General features: G+C 32.9%; 1 protein-coding gene across 2 annotated transcripts; it reads left to right on the forward strand.

The window, feature by feature from the left end:
- Positions 1 to 2106: 2106 nt before the first annotated feature.
- Positions 2107 to 6372, forward strand: MOS4 (modifier of snc1,4). 2 transcript variants are annotated; one of them, XM_088122276.1, is made up of 7 exons: positions 2107 to 2488; positions 2939 to 3114; positions 3587 to 3670; positions 5184 to 5253; positions 5340 to 5473; positions 5558 to 5616; positions 6145 to 6372. In XM_088122276.1, exons 1-6 carry the CDS (start codon positions 2240 to 2242, stop codon positions 5613 to 5615), a joined length of 771 nt encoding a protein of 256 aa, XP_087978402.1. In that variant the 5' UTR covers positions 2107 to 2239; the 3' UTR covers position 5616; positions 6145 to 6372. The 2 variants fall into 2 exon arrangements, with proteins under 2 accessions (XP_087978402.1, XP_022137683.1); XM_022281991.2 differs by having other exon boundaries at positions 2108 to 2488; positions 6178 to 6372.
- The last annotated feature ends 10309 nt before the right edge of the window (positions 6373 to 16681 follow it).

Raw genomic sequence — 16681 nt, forward strand, 5'->3', positions numbered from 1 at the left:
AATTTACTATTTTGAAACTTGTATATAGTTACAATTTGATTTTCGTAGTTTGAGTAATTTTAAAAGTTGAAATTAGTCCTCGTTGTTTAGCTAAAGTCATACATTGTCCTAATAATATAAGATTAGCTCATCACTAAGAAAATGGATAAGAAATTTGATAAATTTCTCGTATCATTTATATTCTCCCAACTGTGTATGTACACGAAAGAATGTATACAAGAACAACTAAAATTAGATAACAATAACAAGCTAATGTACTGTACATAACAGAAAATTCGATATCTCCCAATACTCCCCTTCAAGATGGATGATAAATGTCTAAGATACCCATATTGGATAAAAATAATATGGGTAGGGAGTGCTTTGGTAAAAAGACGAGCAAGTTGTAGGTGAGTCGTATAGGCAAAAGTTTGAGGAAGCCATCAACAATTTTGTCTCGAACAAAATGACAAATCAAATTCAATATGTTTTGGATGTTCATGAAAGATATGATTAGATGCAATATAAACCACAACCTCGTTATCACAAAACAAAAGGGCTAGCGGGTTGAAAGGTATCTGTAAATCATACAAAAGACTAGACAGCCACACTAGTTCAAAAGTAACCACGGCTAATGCTCGATATTCAGCTTTGGAAGATGAACGATAAATGGTATATTGCCTTTTGGACTTCCAAGAGACTAAAACATCGCCTAAGAAAACACTAAATCTCGTTGTGGAACGCTGTGAATCAAGGCAAGAAGTCCAATCGGAGTCGGCAAAAGCTCGGAGCTGAAATGAAGAATAAACAGGTAGGAAAATCTCATGCCTTGGAGCATTTTTTAAGTAATGTAATAGATGGTAAACAGCAGTCAGATGAACATTGCAAGGGCGTGACACAAATTGACTTTAACTTAATTACCGTAAAATAAATGTATGGGCGTGAAGTTGTCAAGTACATAAGGCATCCAATAAGTCTTATGTAAACTGAAGCACGTGGCAGCAAATTGACATAAAAAAGTTGTAGCTTCAAGTGAGGATCCATAGGTACTTGGGCTGGTTTACAAGCTAAAAGACAAGTGTCTTCAAGGAGATGCAATGTATAACGTCCTTGGGACACACAAATGTCCTTGGTAGAACAATCAAGCTCAAGCTCGAGGAAGTATTCGAGAGATCCTTAATCCTTGAGTCGAAAACGATCATTAAGTAGAGACTTTAACTGAGCAATTCCAGAAGAACATGCACCAGTAATTATATATATCATCGACATATACTAATAGGGAATAAAACGAGTACCAAAACCTCGAACAAATAATGAGCAATCGTCTTCATCTTCGACCAACGCTGCTTCATTTATGACTCTTGTCACTGTGCCTTCTCATACTATGGTTTTTTATTTGCCAACCTCAGGAACTTCGGACACTTTTAATAAATGCCACAATATCTTGAATATGCTTCAAACTCAGTTGGCTGCTGTCAAAACTGATACTACAACTTCTGTAGTTCTCATTTGACAAGTACTTGCCATAATATTATATTGCCTTCTACCTTGAATAATAGTTGGATTCTTGATTAGGAGCATCGACACATATATGTTTTTCTAAAGAGCTTTTCTCCTCTATGCTGCTGGTGTCCATTTATGTGGTTTTGCCTAATGGATCTCGTATACCTATTCACTTATGGTTATGTTGAGATACTCATATGAATAAATTAAATTTACGGAACCAATCATCTTAAACTTTTGGGTTGAGTTGTGATTTGTTCATCTTCTAATGGTATCAGAGCGGGAGATCCTGTGTTAGAATAACGGTCATATATCTGAACTCATCTCCCATCCCATGGTACATGAAACTTCTTCCAATATTTTTATTTTTTTTTGAAAAGGAAACTTCTTCCAATTAAACGTTCTCTTCTAAAAAGTTTTATATACGTACACTGAGACAACATTTTAAAGTTTGTCCACGAAATTAAAGATTTACCAAACTAATATTAATATTACAAATAAATTATCATTTATATACATTTGCGATGTAAGGAATTAAACAAGAATATAAAAAAGACGACCCCACCCCACAAAAAGTGTAAATAAATAAATAAAGAGAGGGAGGGGGAAATAGAAAAAAATAAAAATAAAAATAAAAAGGATAGAAACAGTGAAAACCCAATTCTTCTGGGGACGGGCTGCGCAAGCTCCATCCATCTTCTCACTCGAGCTTCTGAAAATCTAAAACTCAAAACCTCTGCTGCTCGTCGTGGTGACAATGGCGACTAACAGCAATAACGGAGACATCCTAATGCTCGAAGCTCCACCACAGCCATCTCAACCAACTTGGCATGTTGCTGCAGATGCGGAGGTAATCGACGCCTTGCCCTACATCGACGACGACTATGCCGATCCAAGGGTCAAAGCAGAGGTCGACCGCTTAGTGGAGGAAGAGATGCGGCGTAGCTTCAAGAGACCCGCCGACTTTCTCAAAGACTTGCCTCCTGTTCCCAAGGTCAAATTCGAGGTATGTTAGGTTTCAATTTCTCTTCCCGCCAGAGTTTTCCTCTAGGTTTTGCACTTCCTCTTCGCCTTGCTTCCCTAGGTCTTTGTGGGCGCAAGAACAGATTAGTTTTCTCTCTAAATATAGTTGCCGGACAGTTAGTAATGCCGAATTTGGAAACGTTCAGATGCTTCATCTGCTGGTTCTGCTCCGTAACATACTCTATTACGTTTACTCGAAAACGAACTCAAATAAATTAAATGTAAATTAATCGATGAACAAGAATATCGGATGTTGCTGATCAGCGAGAAACAGTGTTCTTTATTTTTCTATGAAGTGTGAACCGATGACTGTAGGACGGGCTGCTTTCTCTTGCATACGCTCTTTTACCATTACATAGCATAGACTTTGAAAATTCGACTAAATGTGATAACATTAGTGATACTCTACTCAACTGATGAAGTTTGAACTCAGGATCACCCACTGCTTGCTAGAGAGTATGAACGTGTAAGAGCTGGGAGGCCTCCAGTGCCTCTCGATGTTGCAAGATATAAATTAGAGACACCGCCTCCAAATAAAAAGAACGACGAAACTGCTTGGAAGCAGACACTTCAGAGAGCTCAATGCTTACTACGTCATCAAGTGCTGAGGTGAAGTTTTAATATGTTTTTATTGTTCTAGGAATTTAAGACTTGCATTTGAAAAACGTTATTTTATGGAGAACAGTTAGAGTTGGCTACTTGAACTCAACGACGTTTTTTAATATTTGTGATACCAAGTTAATATTTTCGCAGGGCACTTTAAGTTATTAATTTACATTTGGCTCAAAACTCTATTGACATAGACCACTTTAAGTACTTGATATTATTTGACCCTAAAAATTTCTTGCTGCATACAATTCTTCCTCATTCATCAAATCTCTCACTTTTCTTAGTTGTAGTAGGTTTTTTAAAACTAGTTTGTGTACCCATAGGTCATGCTTATGAGTGATTTAACAATTTTTGTAAGAAAAAACAGAAAGCAGAAGATTACTTGCCCCACCATGAAACAAAACATCAGGGACGTTTTAAAGATTTCATCAGAAAACAATAAGAATATGAAAATATAACAACTTAACTGCAGGCTGGAAAATTTGGAACTGATGTCAAAATATGGCCCTGATATCTGGAAGCAACACAACAAACAGTTGGAAGCACTTTTATCGAGGTTTGTTATTATATTTTGTTTTAATGTTCTATGTTTTATGTTATCTATTTATGTTTTTATGTTAATTGATCATGATTCCGATGTTCAATACTTTGGTTTATCTCCTTCTATAGTGTAAATTGTCCTGTTTCTTTTATATGAAAAATTGTCATATGGAGAAACAATTATTATTTGTTGGTTGTGTGCATCTCTCCCTCTCTAAAATAATGTTTAGTTTTTTAGACAGTAACTATATTCTTCTCTGTTTGAATTGACTTGCTGATCACAAATTATGAGGTGTGGACTTGTATGTTTTTAGCTCCTTACCTCCGGTCATTAGTGAATTAAGGCATAGGGTGACACTCTCCCTGTGCAATGCAATCCTTACTTTTGGCTACATAAGTCAGCAGAAACGAAACATCTACATATGTTTACTACCTATGATTCTTTCTTTGATGAATGCCTAGGTGCTCTTTTCAGGTTTGCATCCATGCTTGAAGCTAGAACTCATATTTGAGTTGGCGGGTTTAGCACTTCACTTCACATTATAATGATTTAAAAAAACTTCAACTAATTCAATGAACACTTCCTCTGTGGCATGAAAATTTGGTTCAACGAGGATTTGTTGTTCATCTACCTGCATTTTAAATGCATTTGCTTGCCATTTTTTTAAATGATATCCTGGAAAATTAGATGCAATGCGAGAAAAGATGTATTTGACTTTCAACATTAGGATGGATTGATAAACTTGATAAAGCTTTGATTGCTATACATGGTCGCAATCATTGGACCTATTGTTTCAGTGGTCATTTTTCAACTGAAGAGAAGAACTTGTTAATTGAGACTGAGGATGGGCAATGATAAAACATAGATAAGAATATGCAGAGCGTGGGAAACTCTTGATGGTAAGAAAAAAACCCTGAGGCTCATGAAGAGATATTCACGGTTTTCGAGTATCTTTATAATTTTTAGGACAACTACAGAAACATCAGTAGGAACCATAAAGATATATAGAAAATATCTGACCGGGTTCACATTTGACTGAAGGCCGCCCAGAAAACTCTCATAATTTGTCTTTGACACATAAGTTGCACTGCCAGCTTTTGGTGCCAGTCCAAATATAATTGGGTTGGTGGCACTCTGCATTCTTCATTTAATTGACCGAGTTTCCACCTATTTTCACTTTCAAGGAATAACAGATATTATGGATTTTGAGTCATGTTCTGCATATTACTTTTTGTTAGAGCTTGTCATTTTTCTATCAATAAAGGATGTTTAACATTGTTCAAGGGTTGATGCTGGCATGTTAATGTGATGTGACAAAGTACTGCTACATAAATGTCAGTTATAGATTCCTACATTAACTTGAGGCAAAGGCCTGCTGCTATCAAAACTATTGCATTACAGGCATTAGCTTTATGGTACACATAGCCACATTTTTATACATGTCATCTCTGAATGAAGTGAATATGAAAGTACATCTGACCAAAGTGACCATACATGATTGTTACTTATATTGTCATGTCATTATCAGAATGCAAAAGTTAGCTCAAGAACAGAATGAGAAGATTGAAAAGGTGAACCGTGAAAGGAAATTTCATCAAGTAAGTAGCATCCCTGTAATTCATATTACTATTGGCTATAGTTCAATTCCTCGGAATAGTTGGCTGATTATTTATGCAATGATTAGCAAAACGCTGCATATGAGCTTCATGCTTTGTCCACGCAATGGAAGGATCTTTGCCACAAAAATATGGAAATCCAAGTGGCATGCTCTCAAATCGAGGGTCAAATCCAGGAACTAAGGAGAGAGGCAGCAGAAAAGTAATCTTGCCTTCTCTATTTGATCTATTTTTGTCCTACACGTGTTTGGCATATTTAGAACTGATCTGTGGGTTATGTTTTCAGTGGCTGGAATTTGGAAGCCAATATAGAGAATGGTTCTGTTTCTCTTCCAGTGTCATAAGGTATCTATTGTTTTTAATTTCAGACGTTTAACCTAAAATTTACTTCCATTTCACCTCGTTATATATTAGAATTTCTAACTTAACACTAGTACCTTGTGTTGCCTTTTTACTGTTTATTTTATTATTTTTTTTCAATATCTTATGTTCCAAGGACATGTTATCTATGGGCACTTATTTTAGTAACTGTCTACCAAAAATCGCTGTGTTATTGTTTTCTGACATGAACCATATGTGTGAGACTTGTGTTTGAGTCGATTTTGATTTTTAGTAATCGTGTGGCATGAACCGAGATGAGTTCTATACGACCATTATTCTGCTTGTGTTGCCTCTCCCTTCTCTCCCTGCCTTTTCCTCCGACCATTCACTCACACATGAGAAAATACAGTAATTCAATTTCAATTTCTCAAGTTGGAAAGGAGAAAGGTCACTGTATTAATGGGGCTAATGGCAGCAAATTTGATTTTTACCTTCACAATGTGTATCCAATTCATTTTTAACGGTAGATTATGACATGTTTTTTGACATTAGGGGAGTTTCCTAACCGCGATTTTTGCTGTTCAGAACTAAAGACTGCCAATGACCTTTGTCAACGATATCATGCCTACATGGAAGATGAGTTAGTTTTCTGCTTATATGGGAGAGGTTGGTTGGTCTATTTCGCCTCCAAAATGTCTTCAGTCAGTTTTAAATTTTACATTGAATTGATTGTATTTGCACCTTCAATCAAGCAATTCGAAATACAGCTAATTCTGATAACCACGTTATTGGGTACTCTCTGATTTATATATAAAATGCTGTGTGTACATTGTTGAACTACCAAAGTATCATTCAAATTCTTTTGAAGTAAACCGCTGTAAGAGACATAAATATTGGTTTTATTCTATGGTTTCTATTGATAATTATCGGTTTTCTTTCCAAAAAAAAAAAAAAAACAAATAATTTAGATTTTATAAATTTTGAAATCCAATTTATCAATATATAGATGGTTTTAAATGATTAGATTTGGTCAGTTTTATTGGTTTTTTTAATATGCCTTGTCAGAGTAAAACAAGGGCTCGATCTGGATTCATTTTCTCGAATTTGTCAAACTAATGTTTTTTTTTCTTCTTTCGAGTTTGGGAACATTTAAATTTATGATCTCTGGTTCTGAAGCATCATTAAACTAAGTTCATGTTGACGGTTTAACTAACATTTAAAAGTGTTTAATTTGAACATATTCATAATTTTGATGGCTAAATTTTTTTCCATACTTAAAAATTTATTGACAAATTCGTTGTAAATTTTTTGAGAAACAAAAAGTGTTTTGTAATCTTAATTAAACTTGAAAATTAGAAGTTCGATTGGAAAAACATGAAAATGTTTTTTAAAGTAAATTACAAAATCAGAAAAAGAAAAGGTGAACAGATCTTTAAAAATAAAAAATAAAACAAAATCACCATGAACTAAAAATTTAATTAGCACTGGTTTGTTGTTCTTGTTCTTTTTTTTTTTTCTCCTTCTGGGGTGGAACACTTTTTTTAATTATTTCTTGCTTTCCATGTCAGTGGGGTCATCCCGACATCAATTTTAGGTTAAAATTGACACAAATTGAATCGCAGCCCTAAATAGTGTTAGGTTAAACCACTTTGTTACGTTGCAAAATTGTGGGAGAGCACTAGAATGGAATGAAATTTTGTTTTGAAAATTTTAGATCCAAAACTTAATTTTACATTATTTGAATTAATTATGATTTTATGCGAATTTAATTTAATTTGTGATTTGAAGATAGATTTCATATTCTTATATTTATCCATATACTTAGAGACGGTAACTAAAATATGATGAACTGGTTAATCTTTGGTAGACTAAACATGGAAGTTTTTGTAAATTTTAATTTGTATATAACTTTTTACATATAATTTACCACTTCAATTTGTAGCTTAATAGATTTTTTTAGTTTTCTAGTTTTTTTTTTGGAAACAAATACATGCATGGAGTTTTGGACGAATTCTAAAAATTCCAAATTACTCCTAATTATGTGTGGATAGAAATTACATTTTCCAAATATAAACAAATTTTGGCAATTATATTTTGTTTGAAAATGGACAAAGAAATATTACCAAAAAATTAAACACAAACTAATATTATTTGATTCTCGTACTTTCAACTATTAACATTACTTGATTCTAGTACTTTCAACTATTAATGTTAGTCCATTTGGATCTCCATAATTTGAAAATATACATTTTTTGATACTTAAATTTCTAACTTTAGTTCATTTGAAATCTCTATCCTTTTATTAAAACATTTGCTAGTCCCTATTTGAAGGAAAAAAACTCTCTTAGCATATTTATTTTCTTTATTATGTTATTTATTTCTATTAAAATTTTAACATAACAATCTACTCAAATATAATTTTAAATTTGTGTTAAAGAATTTCACAGGTATAAAAGTAACATAATTTTACAAACTAGAATTAAAATAGTTCATTGTTTAATTGACCAAAATGAACATTTAAAAAATATAATAGCCATAAGGAACAAAATGAAAAAAGCAGGAGAATGAAAATAAGTATTATCAAAATACAGTAACAAATAAATCAAAGCTAATAATACAGAAACCAAATTAGTGAAATTCCAAAAAATACAGTAACAAATAAATCAAAAGCTAATAATACAGAAACCAAATTAGTGAAATTCCAACTTTGCCGATTGCTCCTTTAATTCTTCATCGGACGGTTTGGGATGGACTTATTTAAAAAACGAACCTAGGAATCTATTTAATATTTCTTAATTTGATTTTAACATTACAGTAAAGTTATAAGCTACCCACCTATAATAATGTGTGCAACATTATTATATTTATTTACCTTCTAGGGAACTTAAATTAGTTGACAAAAAATTTAATTTGACTACAATACTTTCATATGCTGCATTTACTCTCATCTTTTCCCTATACAATATGCTATAATAATTCATAATATACATGTACTTATTTTTCAAATATCATGTACACTACTGTATAAGCTTATATATAGGCTATGTATAGACCATTATCGGCGAAAGTATTCAAAACAAAAACTACTATTTACTACAGAAATAATAAAATTGAAAGAAAATACATTATACGCAACAAAAGTGAACAGAATGTCAGAAACTAAAAGATTAAAGAACTTTTTTTAAAATACAAAATCTAAAATAAATAAGAATTATCAACAAGTTTAATTTATTTCTCTAACAATCTAGATATCGCAAGACCTGTTTTCTTCATCAAATTATCGACTAAACTACATTTGAAATGCATCAAAAGACGAAATGAAACGATCAAATATGAACAATTAATAAAAATCAGACCAATTTTCTACATTGAGTGTTCTCCATAGAAAATGGATTCCAAAGAAATAATCTGAAATGGCTATAGAAATTAGAATATATCGAAAAAGAAAATGGTTACATTTGGTTGTTACATCTCAGAAACCACAGGAAAAGAGGTTATTCAACATCTAGGACATCAAAACAAAACAAAACAAAGCAACATCGTACCCCAGCCGACATTCCCACTTAGAACATAAATTAGAAGAAAGCGTGAAACTTTCAGAAGATGGCCACCGATCCAGACTAGATCCGATCATGAAACCCGAAAGTGTCAGATGTTCCACAAGAACGCCACCAGCACCTGCAAAACACACAAAACTACGAACCAAAACAAAAGTCAAGAGAAGGGTGACTTTAGAAGATGAAAAAGAAAGAACATGACTAAAAAAGATTAAATATTTAGTAATTTACTAGAATCTAAGATGATTAGTAATTTATAATTAAGCATGATGAGGAAAGATTAGAGAGAAGATGTAGAGCTCCCTTCAATCCAAAGGAGGATCTAACTCATCAGGTGATGAATCTCCTGAAATATGCAAACCACAGGCCTATCAGCTTCAATGATTCAAGATGCGATAGGACTATGGGATCCATAGCTCAGCAGCTCTATCAACCTGGCATAAACCTCTATTGGACTTCAAGGAGCTCTGCCTCCAAAACCCTAATTACCCACAAAACAAAATTAACATCACTTTTTTTGCCTCAAACCCTAAGAAAATCAGAAGAACACCCAGAAAGCGAAACGTGAAAAAGATCAGATCTTTACAGCAAACACCCCACGTTTCAAAAAACTAACAAGAACCAAGTAAATAATAACAAAAACCCAGATGGGATCGGATGGATTCAGGTCCTGATGAGAAAGAACTGAAGCTGAGCCAGAAAAAAACCCTAGAAGAGAGAATGAAGTGCAGTGTAAAGCATGGAGCTTTATGGGGAAAAAAGGCAGGAGGGGGGAATAAGGAGTGTGGAAATGGGCCATGAAAAAGAGAAGAGGAGAAAGGAAAGAGGGTTGAAATTGAAGTTGAAAGGATTGGGGCATTAAATTTTTATAGTGCAAAGGCGAGGGAGAGGGAGAAGGGAGGATAAAAAAATAGTGGAAAACGGTGTGGGGTTTGAGCAGGAGCTAGGCTGTTTTCTTGCTCCTACCAAGGAAAAATATCTCGGGATGCGCCTTCTGAGATTCCCACTTTTTCAATTATTTTTCTCTCTTTTTCCTTTCATGTGAACTGTTGGGGTTTCCATTATATATTTAAGTTCATGTCCCGTTGTGATTTGGTAATGAGATATATAGTTTGTGCTGCGACAATCAACTCTCTCCGTTTCTACTTTTGGTTTCATGTCGAATGTCTCCTATTAAAATATATCGTTCTTGTCAAAATGAGCATAACTCAATAATGATTAGCGTATATCTCCAATCAATATATTGTGAGTTTGATCTCCCACCTCCATTTATTGTACTAAAAATATATATATGTGATATTTACTTATATATTTATATAATCTCTCTTCTAATTGACAATAGAATTTCATAGTTTGTAGTTAGTTACTTATTTGAAACAAAACCTATAAATTTTGGAGATTAAATTTCTCTCTCTTCGTCTTTTTGACATTTATTTATAATAAGCTCGATGTTTTGCTTTAATTACTAGATATTAGTTCATTATAAATTTTGGAGATTAAATTTCTCTCTCTTCGTCTTTTTGACATTTATTTATAATAAGCTCGATGTTTTGCTTTAATTACTAGATATTAGTTCATTTATAGTTATGGTTTTTGGTTTTTTATATGTATGTTATTGGTAGGAAAATGTAATAGATTTTTTTAATTCTAATGGTAGGATAAAGATTCATAATGAAGGTACGCTGTAAATTCTATTTTTACAGAGACTATGATTCGAGTTTATGACCTTTTAAGCTATAATTTAAACTTACCCCAATTGACAAATTGTTATATATATATATATATATATATATATATATAACTAGCAACTTGTAACGCCCCAGGCCCAGGATTCGAAATCCATATTCGACACATCTTTTTCCCGACGTTCTCCTGCATCCCCTGCGAACCGAACGCACCACCATCTAGTTTTGAGCTACTTACAAGAGCGTAGACTATCCCTACAGACCAACACGACTCCTAAGATTGCTCCAGGTCAAGTACGTTTAACTTTTGAGTTCTTACGATTGAGTTACCGAAAATGAATGTATACCTTGTTAGTATAGGTAGTAACTATTATTTCTTTTAAGCTTTATTGACCATGCTCTATGGTTTCAGGATATCTCTTATTTAGATGTGATATCAGTTCATTCATGTACCGCTCCTCTCTGATCGGACGTTACACAACTTGTTGGACAGAGGTCGAGTTTTATTTTTTGTTTTTAATACTAATAATAAATGTCTTTGTAAAATTTTAGTTGATATCACCATCCAAAATTTAAGTGGGTGAGAATAGAATTGAATTTATCAAAACGGAAACAAACAATAAATAATGCTGAAATTAAGACTAATATAGGGTCAAAAGAGTAATTTAGCTTTAAATATTTGTTGAGTGTAGGTTATTGGCTGTAAATAGCGATATAAACAAATAAATAATTATGTAGATATAAATAAATAAAATGAATATGAAGACGAGATAATGATGGGGTGAAAATGAATGGAGGGTGGAAAATGAAAGATGAACTAACACTATAATTTGACCGACGCTCACAACTCGATAATTAATGGAATCTTTATGGCATATTTTATATAATCAATATCATAGGAGTAGCTTTAATTATTGAATTATTTTTTCCAACTTTTACTAAAAAAATAATAATAATTTTTCCACCTAGGCCTTAGAAATTTCAAATTTTAGTACTTTTGGAAAGTAGCCCGTGGCGTTTTGGAAAATATGGGCATGGCTTGGAAAAATAAAAGTTGGAGAAAAGTTTTTTGTTTTCTTTTCTAAATATTAGTATTTATTTGGATGATTTAGTCAATATTATCAAATTCAAATTTGGACTCAAATAAATTATGATAAGTTATGAAATTATCAATTTCTACCACGCATGAATGGTTTGGAGTGTGTGAGGATAGAACTTTGATCATCCAATCTTTTGATTGAAAATATTTTAAGCTAGCTTAATTGACAATAAATCAATACCTATAGTAAATAAAGTTTCAAATTCTTAGGTTTGTAGCTATGTATAACAAAAAAAAAATTATATTTATATGAAACAATAATACATCATGTGATGTTCATAAATGCAATACAGTATTTATTATTTTTCCACTACATACATTTGTAAAAGTGAAGATTGAATTGGTATTTGTTATAACGTTGTGTATTATTTCAATAATTCTATCTACTTGTCAAATGTCAAACACGAGAGCTATTGTCTATTGTCCATCGTCCTCGTCCAACACTTGCTATTAAAACGGCACCATTTTTACAAATTATATAAAACTTATAAAACATAGATAGAAACAACATTAAATGGAAAAATGTGAGAGAGAGATGGGGGAATTAGGCAAGGCAACAACACATAGACAAACAAGAGATTGCACAGTGCAGGCCAAATAAATGGGTCACAGTGCCTCTTTCTTTGTTAGCAAACCAAGCTCATGTACTTCTTTCTCTATGCTTTTTAAGTACGAAAAATTCCCAAACATCTCCCATTGCTCCATGCACCCCTTTATTTCTTTGCCCACCCACATCATGCACAAGGACACTCTTATTAAATACCTCTCAAAATATTTTAGAAATAAGAAAAGATTACTATAAATAAAGACTTGTTTATTATAGTGCTTAAGAAATATTTACGCCACAAAAGTACTAATATTGTCGATAGAAAATTGAAAATTTTTATTATGAACATGAACCTAGTTCTGTGTAACGCCCCAGTTCCAGTATTTAAACTAGGATTTGGAATCCATATTTAACACTTAATTGTCCTGACATTCTCTACATTCCATGCGGCTCGATTATGCTACTGTCTTTATATGAGCTACTTAGAAGAGTGAAGACTATCTTTACTGACCAACGCGAGCAATTTATTAACCACGCTTCCATAATGTTATGATATTTCTGATTCGGATGTAGTATTAGTTCATTCATGTATCATTCTTTTTATTTGGATGTCACATTCAACGATTAAGAGTATAGTAATTTTTAAGGAAAGATAATTAAATTTGAATCACTATTAAAGTTGGCAGTGGATAAGTTGTGTAAATATAATCCAATTTCAGTATGAAAACAAATCGTTATTTTTGTTTTTGTAGATGACCAAATATCTTTCCCAATGCTTTTTATATTTGTACTTTAACGTTTATTAAATGCACGGCATCTTTCCAACGGACAAAACCTCGTGACAACTCGCCAAACGGAGAAATCGATATCATCGAGAAGCGGACCGATATTTTTAAAATACCGCATCACGAGATGACACCACGAGTTAATGCTGAGATGATGGGAGCGGCCACGTGTATCGGTAAAGTTGAGGAGATGAATGAATGGCTGTTGCTGACCTAATTTCTTTTTTCCTTTTTTTCTCCTTAATTAAAAATAATAATAAAATACATCTTCGATTTCACCGAAAGAGACGTTTGAATTGACAAGACCAGCCCCGGTTCCTTTCACTGGGCCCCACCTTCCTTTTGCGTACGTTAGCACTCTACCGTTCTTTTCTTAAATATCCTGCGCCGACCACGACTTAACGTGAGCGAGCATCCGGCCAAATTTCGTCCCGCTTGGGGGTGGCGATCCTCTGCGGGTCGTGTGCACCGGCTGCGGTGGATTCTTGTCTTATCTGAGAGTTGAGGGGCTTTGAGATGACGTGGCGAAGTTTGATGCGGTGGGGATTGTGGTAGCGGGTGTAGAGGAACGAGCCCACAAAATCTAGGGCTAGATCTTAAGGTGTACGAAGATGATAAAATTACCAGTCCGTTATCTGACATTCCTTACCCCTTCGCCAAACTTTGTGCCACGTAGACTTCAGTCAAACTGACGGAATGAGGGCAGTGCGGTTCGTAATGATGACCCACACTTTCCGTAACATGAGCTGGATGCACGTCTACTGTCGGCCTTGTTCATTTTTTATTCACATTTCTTAATAAAATTTTGGTTTAAATACTCATTTCATACTTTAAGCTTCCCATTTTGTTTCGTTCAATTTTTTTTTTCATTTTGTTTTTATTTTTAAATATAGAATTTGATTGAATATTTGAGCTCATGAATATTGATAGAAAATTAACGTTTTAATCAATAGTTAAATTTTAGTTTATTTTCGTACTTGTATTTTCAAAACCTCTATTCTTAGTCGATCTATTTTTAACTTTTAACTAATTTTAGTATTGCACTTACCAAATATTATTATGGTCCCATCTTCGTAATTTAAAAAAGTGTCTATTTTAGTATCTTCAATTTTATTTATAAATAAATAAATGTAGCATCAAATTTTACCCACTAAATTTGTTGAAATATAGTTGTCAATTTGTATCAATGATTTTCGTTAGGTATAAAAAATTTACAAATATAATTTAAATTGGTCACTTTTTAAAAGTACAATAACACAAATTGTCATTTTAAAAATACAAAAATTAAAATAAACAAAATTTTGAAGTGCGTATACTAAAATATAGTAAAATTTATAATGACCAAAATAGTATTTAAACTTAAAAGGAGTGTTTGTAAGTTTAATTTTAAAAATCGTGAAATAAAAAATAAAATTGTGGTTAAATATTTGTTACTAAAATACGTATAGGTAAAAATACTTGCGCTTCTAATTGTACTCCCAAAAACTCCAATAGCTTATCTTATCGATATATTGCTTGGTAAATCAAAATTGTGTAAATATTTTCACTTAACATGAACATGGTTCAAATCTTAGATCAAAGAGTTCGAATCATTGCACCATGTGATGTTGGGCCTGTGGACTCGTCATGACAAAAGTACTGGACCCTCCACACGGGTGCCACTCTTGGAGAAATTAGCGTGGGCTGGCTTGTTACATGTAATGGGCTTCAGTTTGGGCCGAGGCCCATGTCAATTGTCGCCTGTGTCAAAATAAAATAGTGAATACTTATGCAAATGATTACAGAGGATAAAACCATTTTAATAAACAAGCTTCCTCAGACGAGACAAAATTCATGATAAAACAATTTCAACGAAGCTAAACTCATATATCATGGCTGAATAAAGAAGTTTAAAGTTCGAATTTTTACCTATATATTATTGAACGTCTATGTCATAGACTAAAAACCACAGTAGCCTTTGACAAACTCCGATACTTAAGTTAAAAGAATAACGTATGCGTATGATATCTTATCTGAATTTAGGAGAATCCCCAGGCCATCAGGATATCTTTTCTCTTGAATCTTTGATCGGATATCTTCCCATTTTGAATGGTAGAAAATATAGATTTTCTCGATTATAATTGCCTTGATATAAAATAATATTATTATCCGTTAATTTAACAGGAATAATGGTCATAAGTATTATAGGAAGAACCTTAGCATAAAAAATATAATTAATGTATTATGCGTGCATGGAGGACTCGGGGGAGGTTGGTGGGTTATCAAATCAGAACCTTCGTTCTTAGCATTTCGAGGCATCCACGTTTTCCCGAAGGAACTATATACCAAAACTTGAAAATGGAAACCGAATCCCTTGACCAATAATTTCACATCTCAAAATTAATTTTCTTTTTGCAGGTTATAAAATTTACATGCTAATGTTAACAAAAATTAATGAATTTACTTAGCTAGAGAATGGGTTAATTGTGTGTGTTGAGTTATGAGCTGACTCTAAATTTAATTTTTCAGTTTTTTATTACTTCAAGTTTCTTTCTTTAAAGTTAGATTCAATTATATGTTATTACTGTTGTAGGTTTCAGTTTCATGGACGGTAAGTTTCAACTTTTTTAATGTTGTTTTAAATTGCATGTTGGTTATTGAATAGGGTTAAGTTTTGTACATATAGGGTGAACTTTCGTAAGAAATTTATATCACCAATCTTTACAATATTATTATCAGATTATAAGTTGATTTTCTTATCTATTGAATTTCACTGTCTCATATTACATATTTTCTCATTCTTCATCAAACATTAAAAATTTTATTATTTCTTCCGCATTTTACTTTCATTTTCTCAATAATGTGGAGATCATATATTAGTGATTTGGATTCGAACTCATATATCGAATGGCAAAATAGATATGCACAACAATGTGTTAGATCTATTATCTTATTTATAAGGGGAATCTCTCAAGTTGAATTAGATAGGTTGACTCAATCGAATGATTTGATCCTGGTCGAGTATAGTTTACTGGTAATACTACTTAGATGGCTCGAGCCACATTGCTTCCTTAGCCTAATTCCAATCTACCTAATAATGTCTCCTATCAGCTCCTCAAAAGATAACCAGACACATCTTAGAGAGAGATGTTTATTCACGCAGTCAACCAAGGAGTCACTCTCACATCCCCATTTTTTTAAGTTTTCAGAGTCACTAGTAGACATTCATCAAACGATCGAATTCGTGGGAAGCACAATTCCTACAAAATATGCACCTCAACTTCTGCTAGTCTAGGTTCAGAAAATGACATCAAAATCCATGCTTTGTTTATTTGCAATAAAAAATGCAACTTTTTATACGTAGAAACAGAGGGGTGGGTGGGTTCTAGTATTTGATGCGAAAAGTTTGAGCTTTGTACATTAATCAGCCTGAAGAA

Source organism: Momordica charantia (genome assembly GCF_013281855.1).
Source record: "Momordica charantia cultivar OHB3-1 chromosome 3 unlocalized genomic scaffold, Mcharantia_2.0 BLBB01000003.1, whole genome shotgun sequence".
Lineage (NCBI taxonomy): Eukaryota > Viridiplantae > Streptophyta > Magnoliopsida > Cucurbitales > Cucurbitaceae > Momordica > Momordica charantia.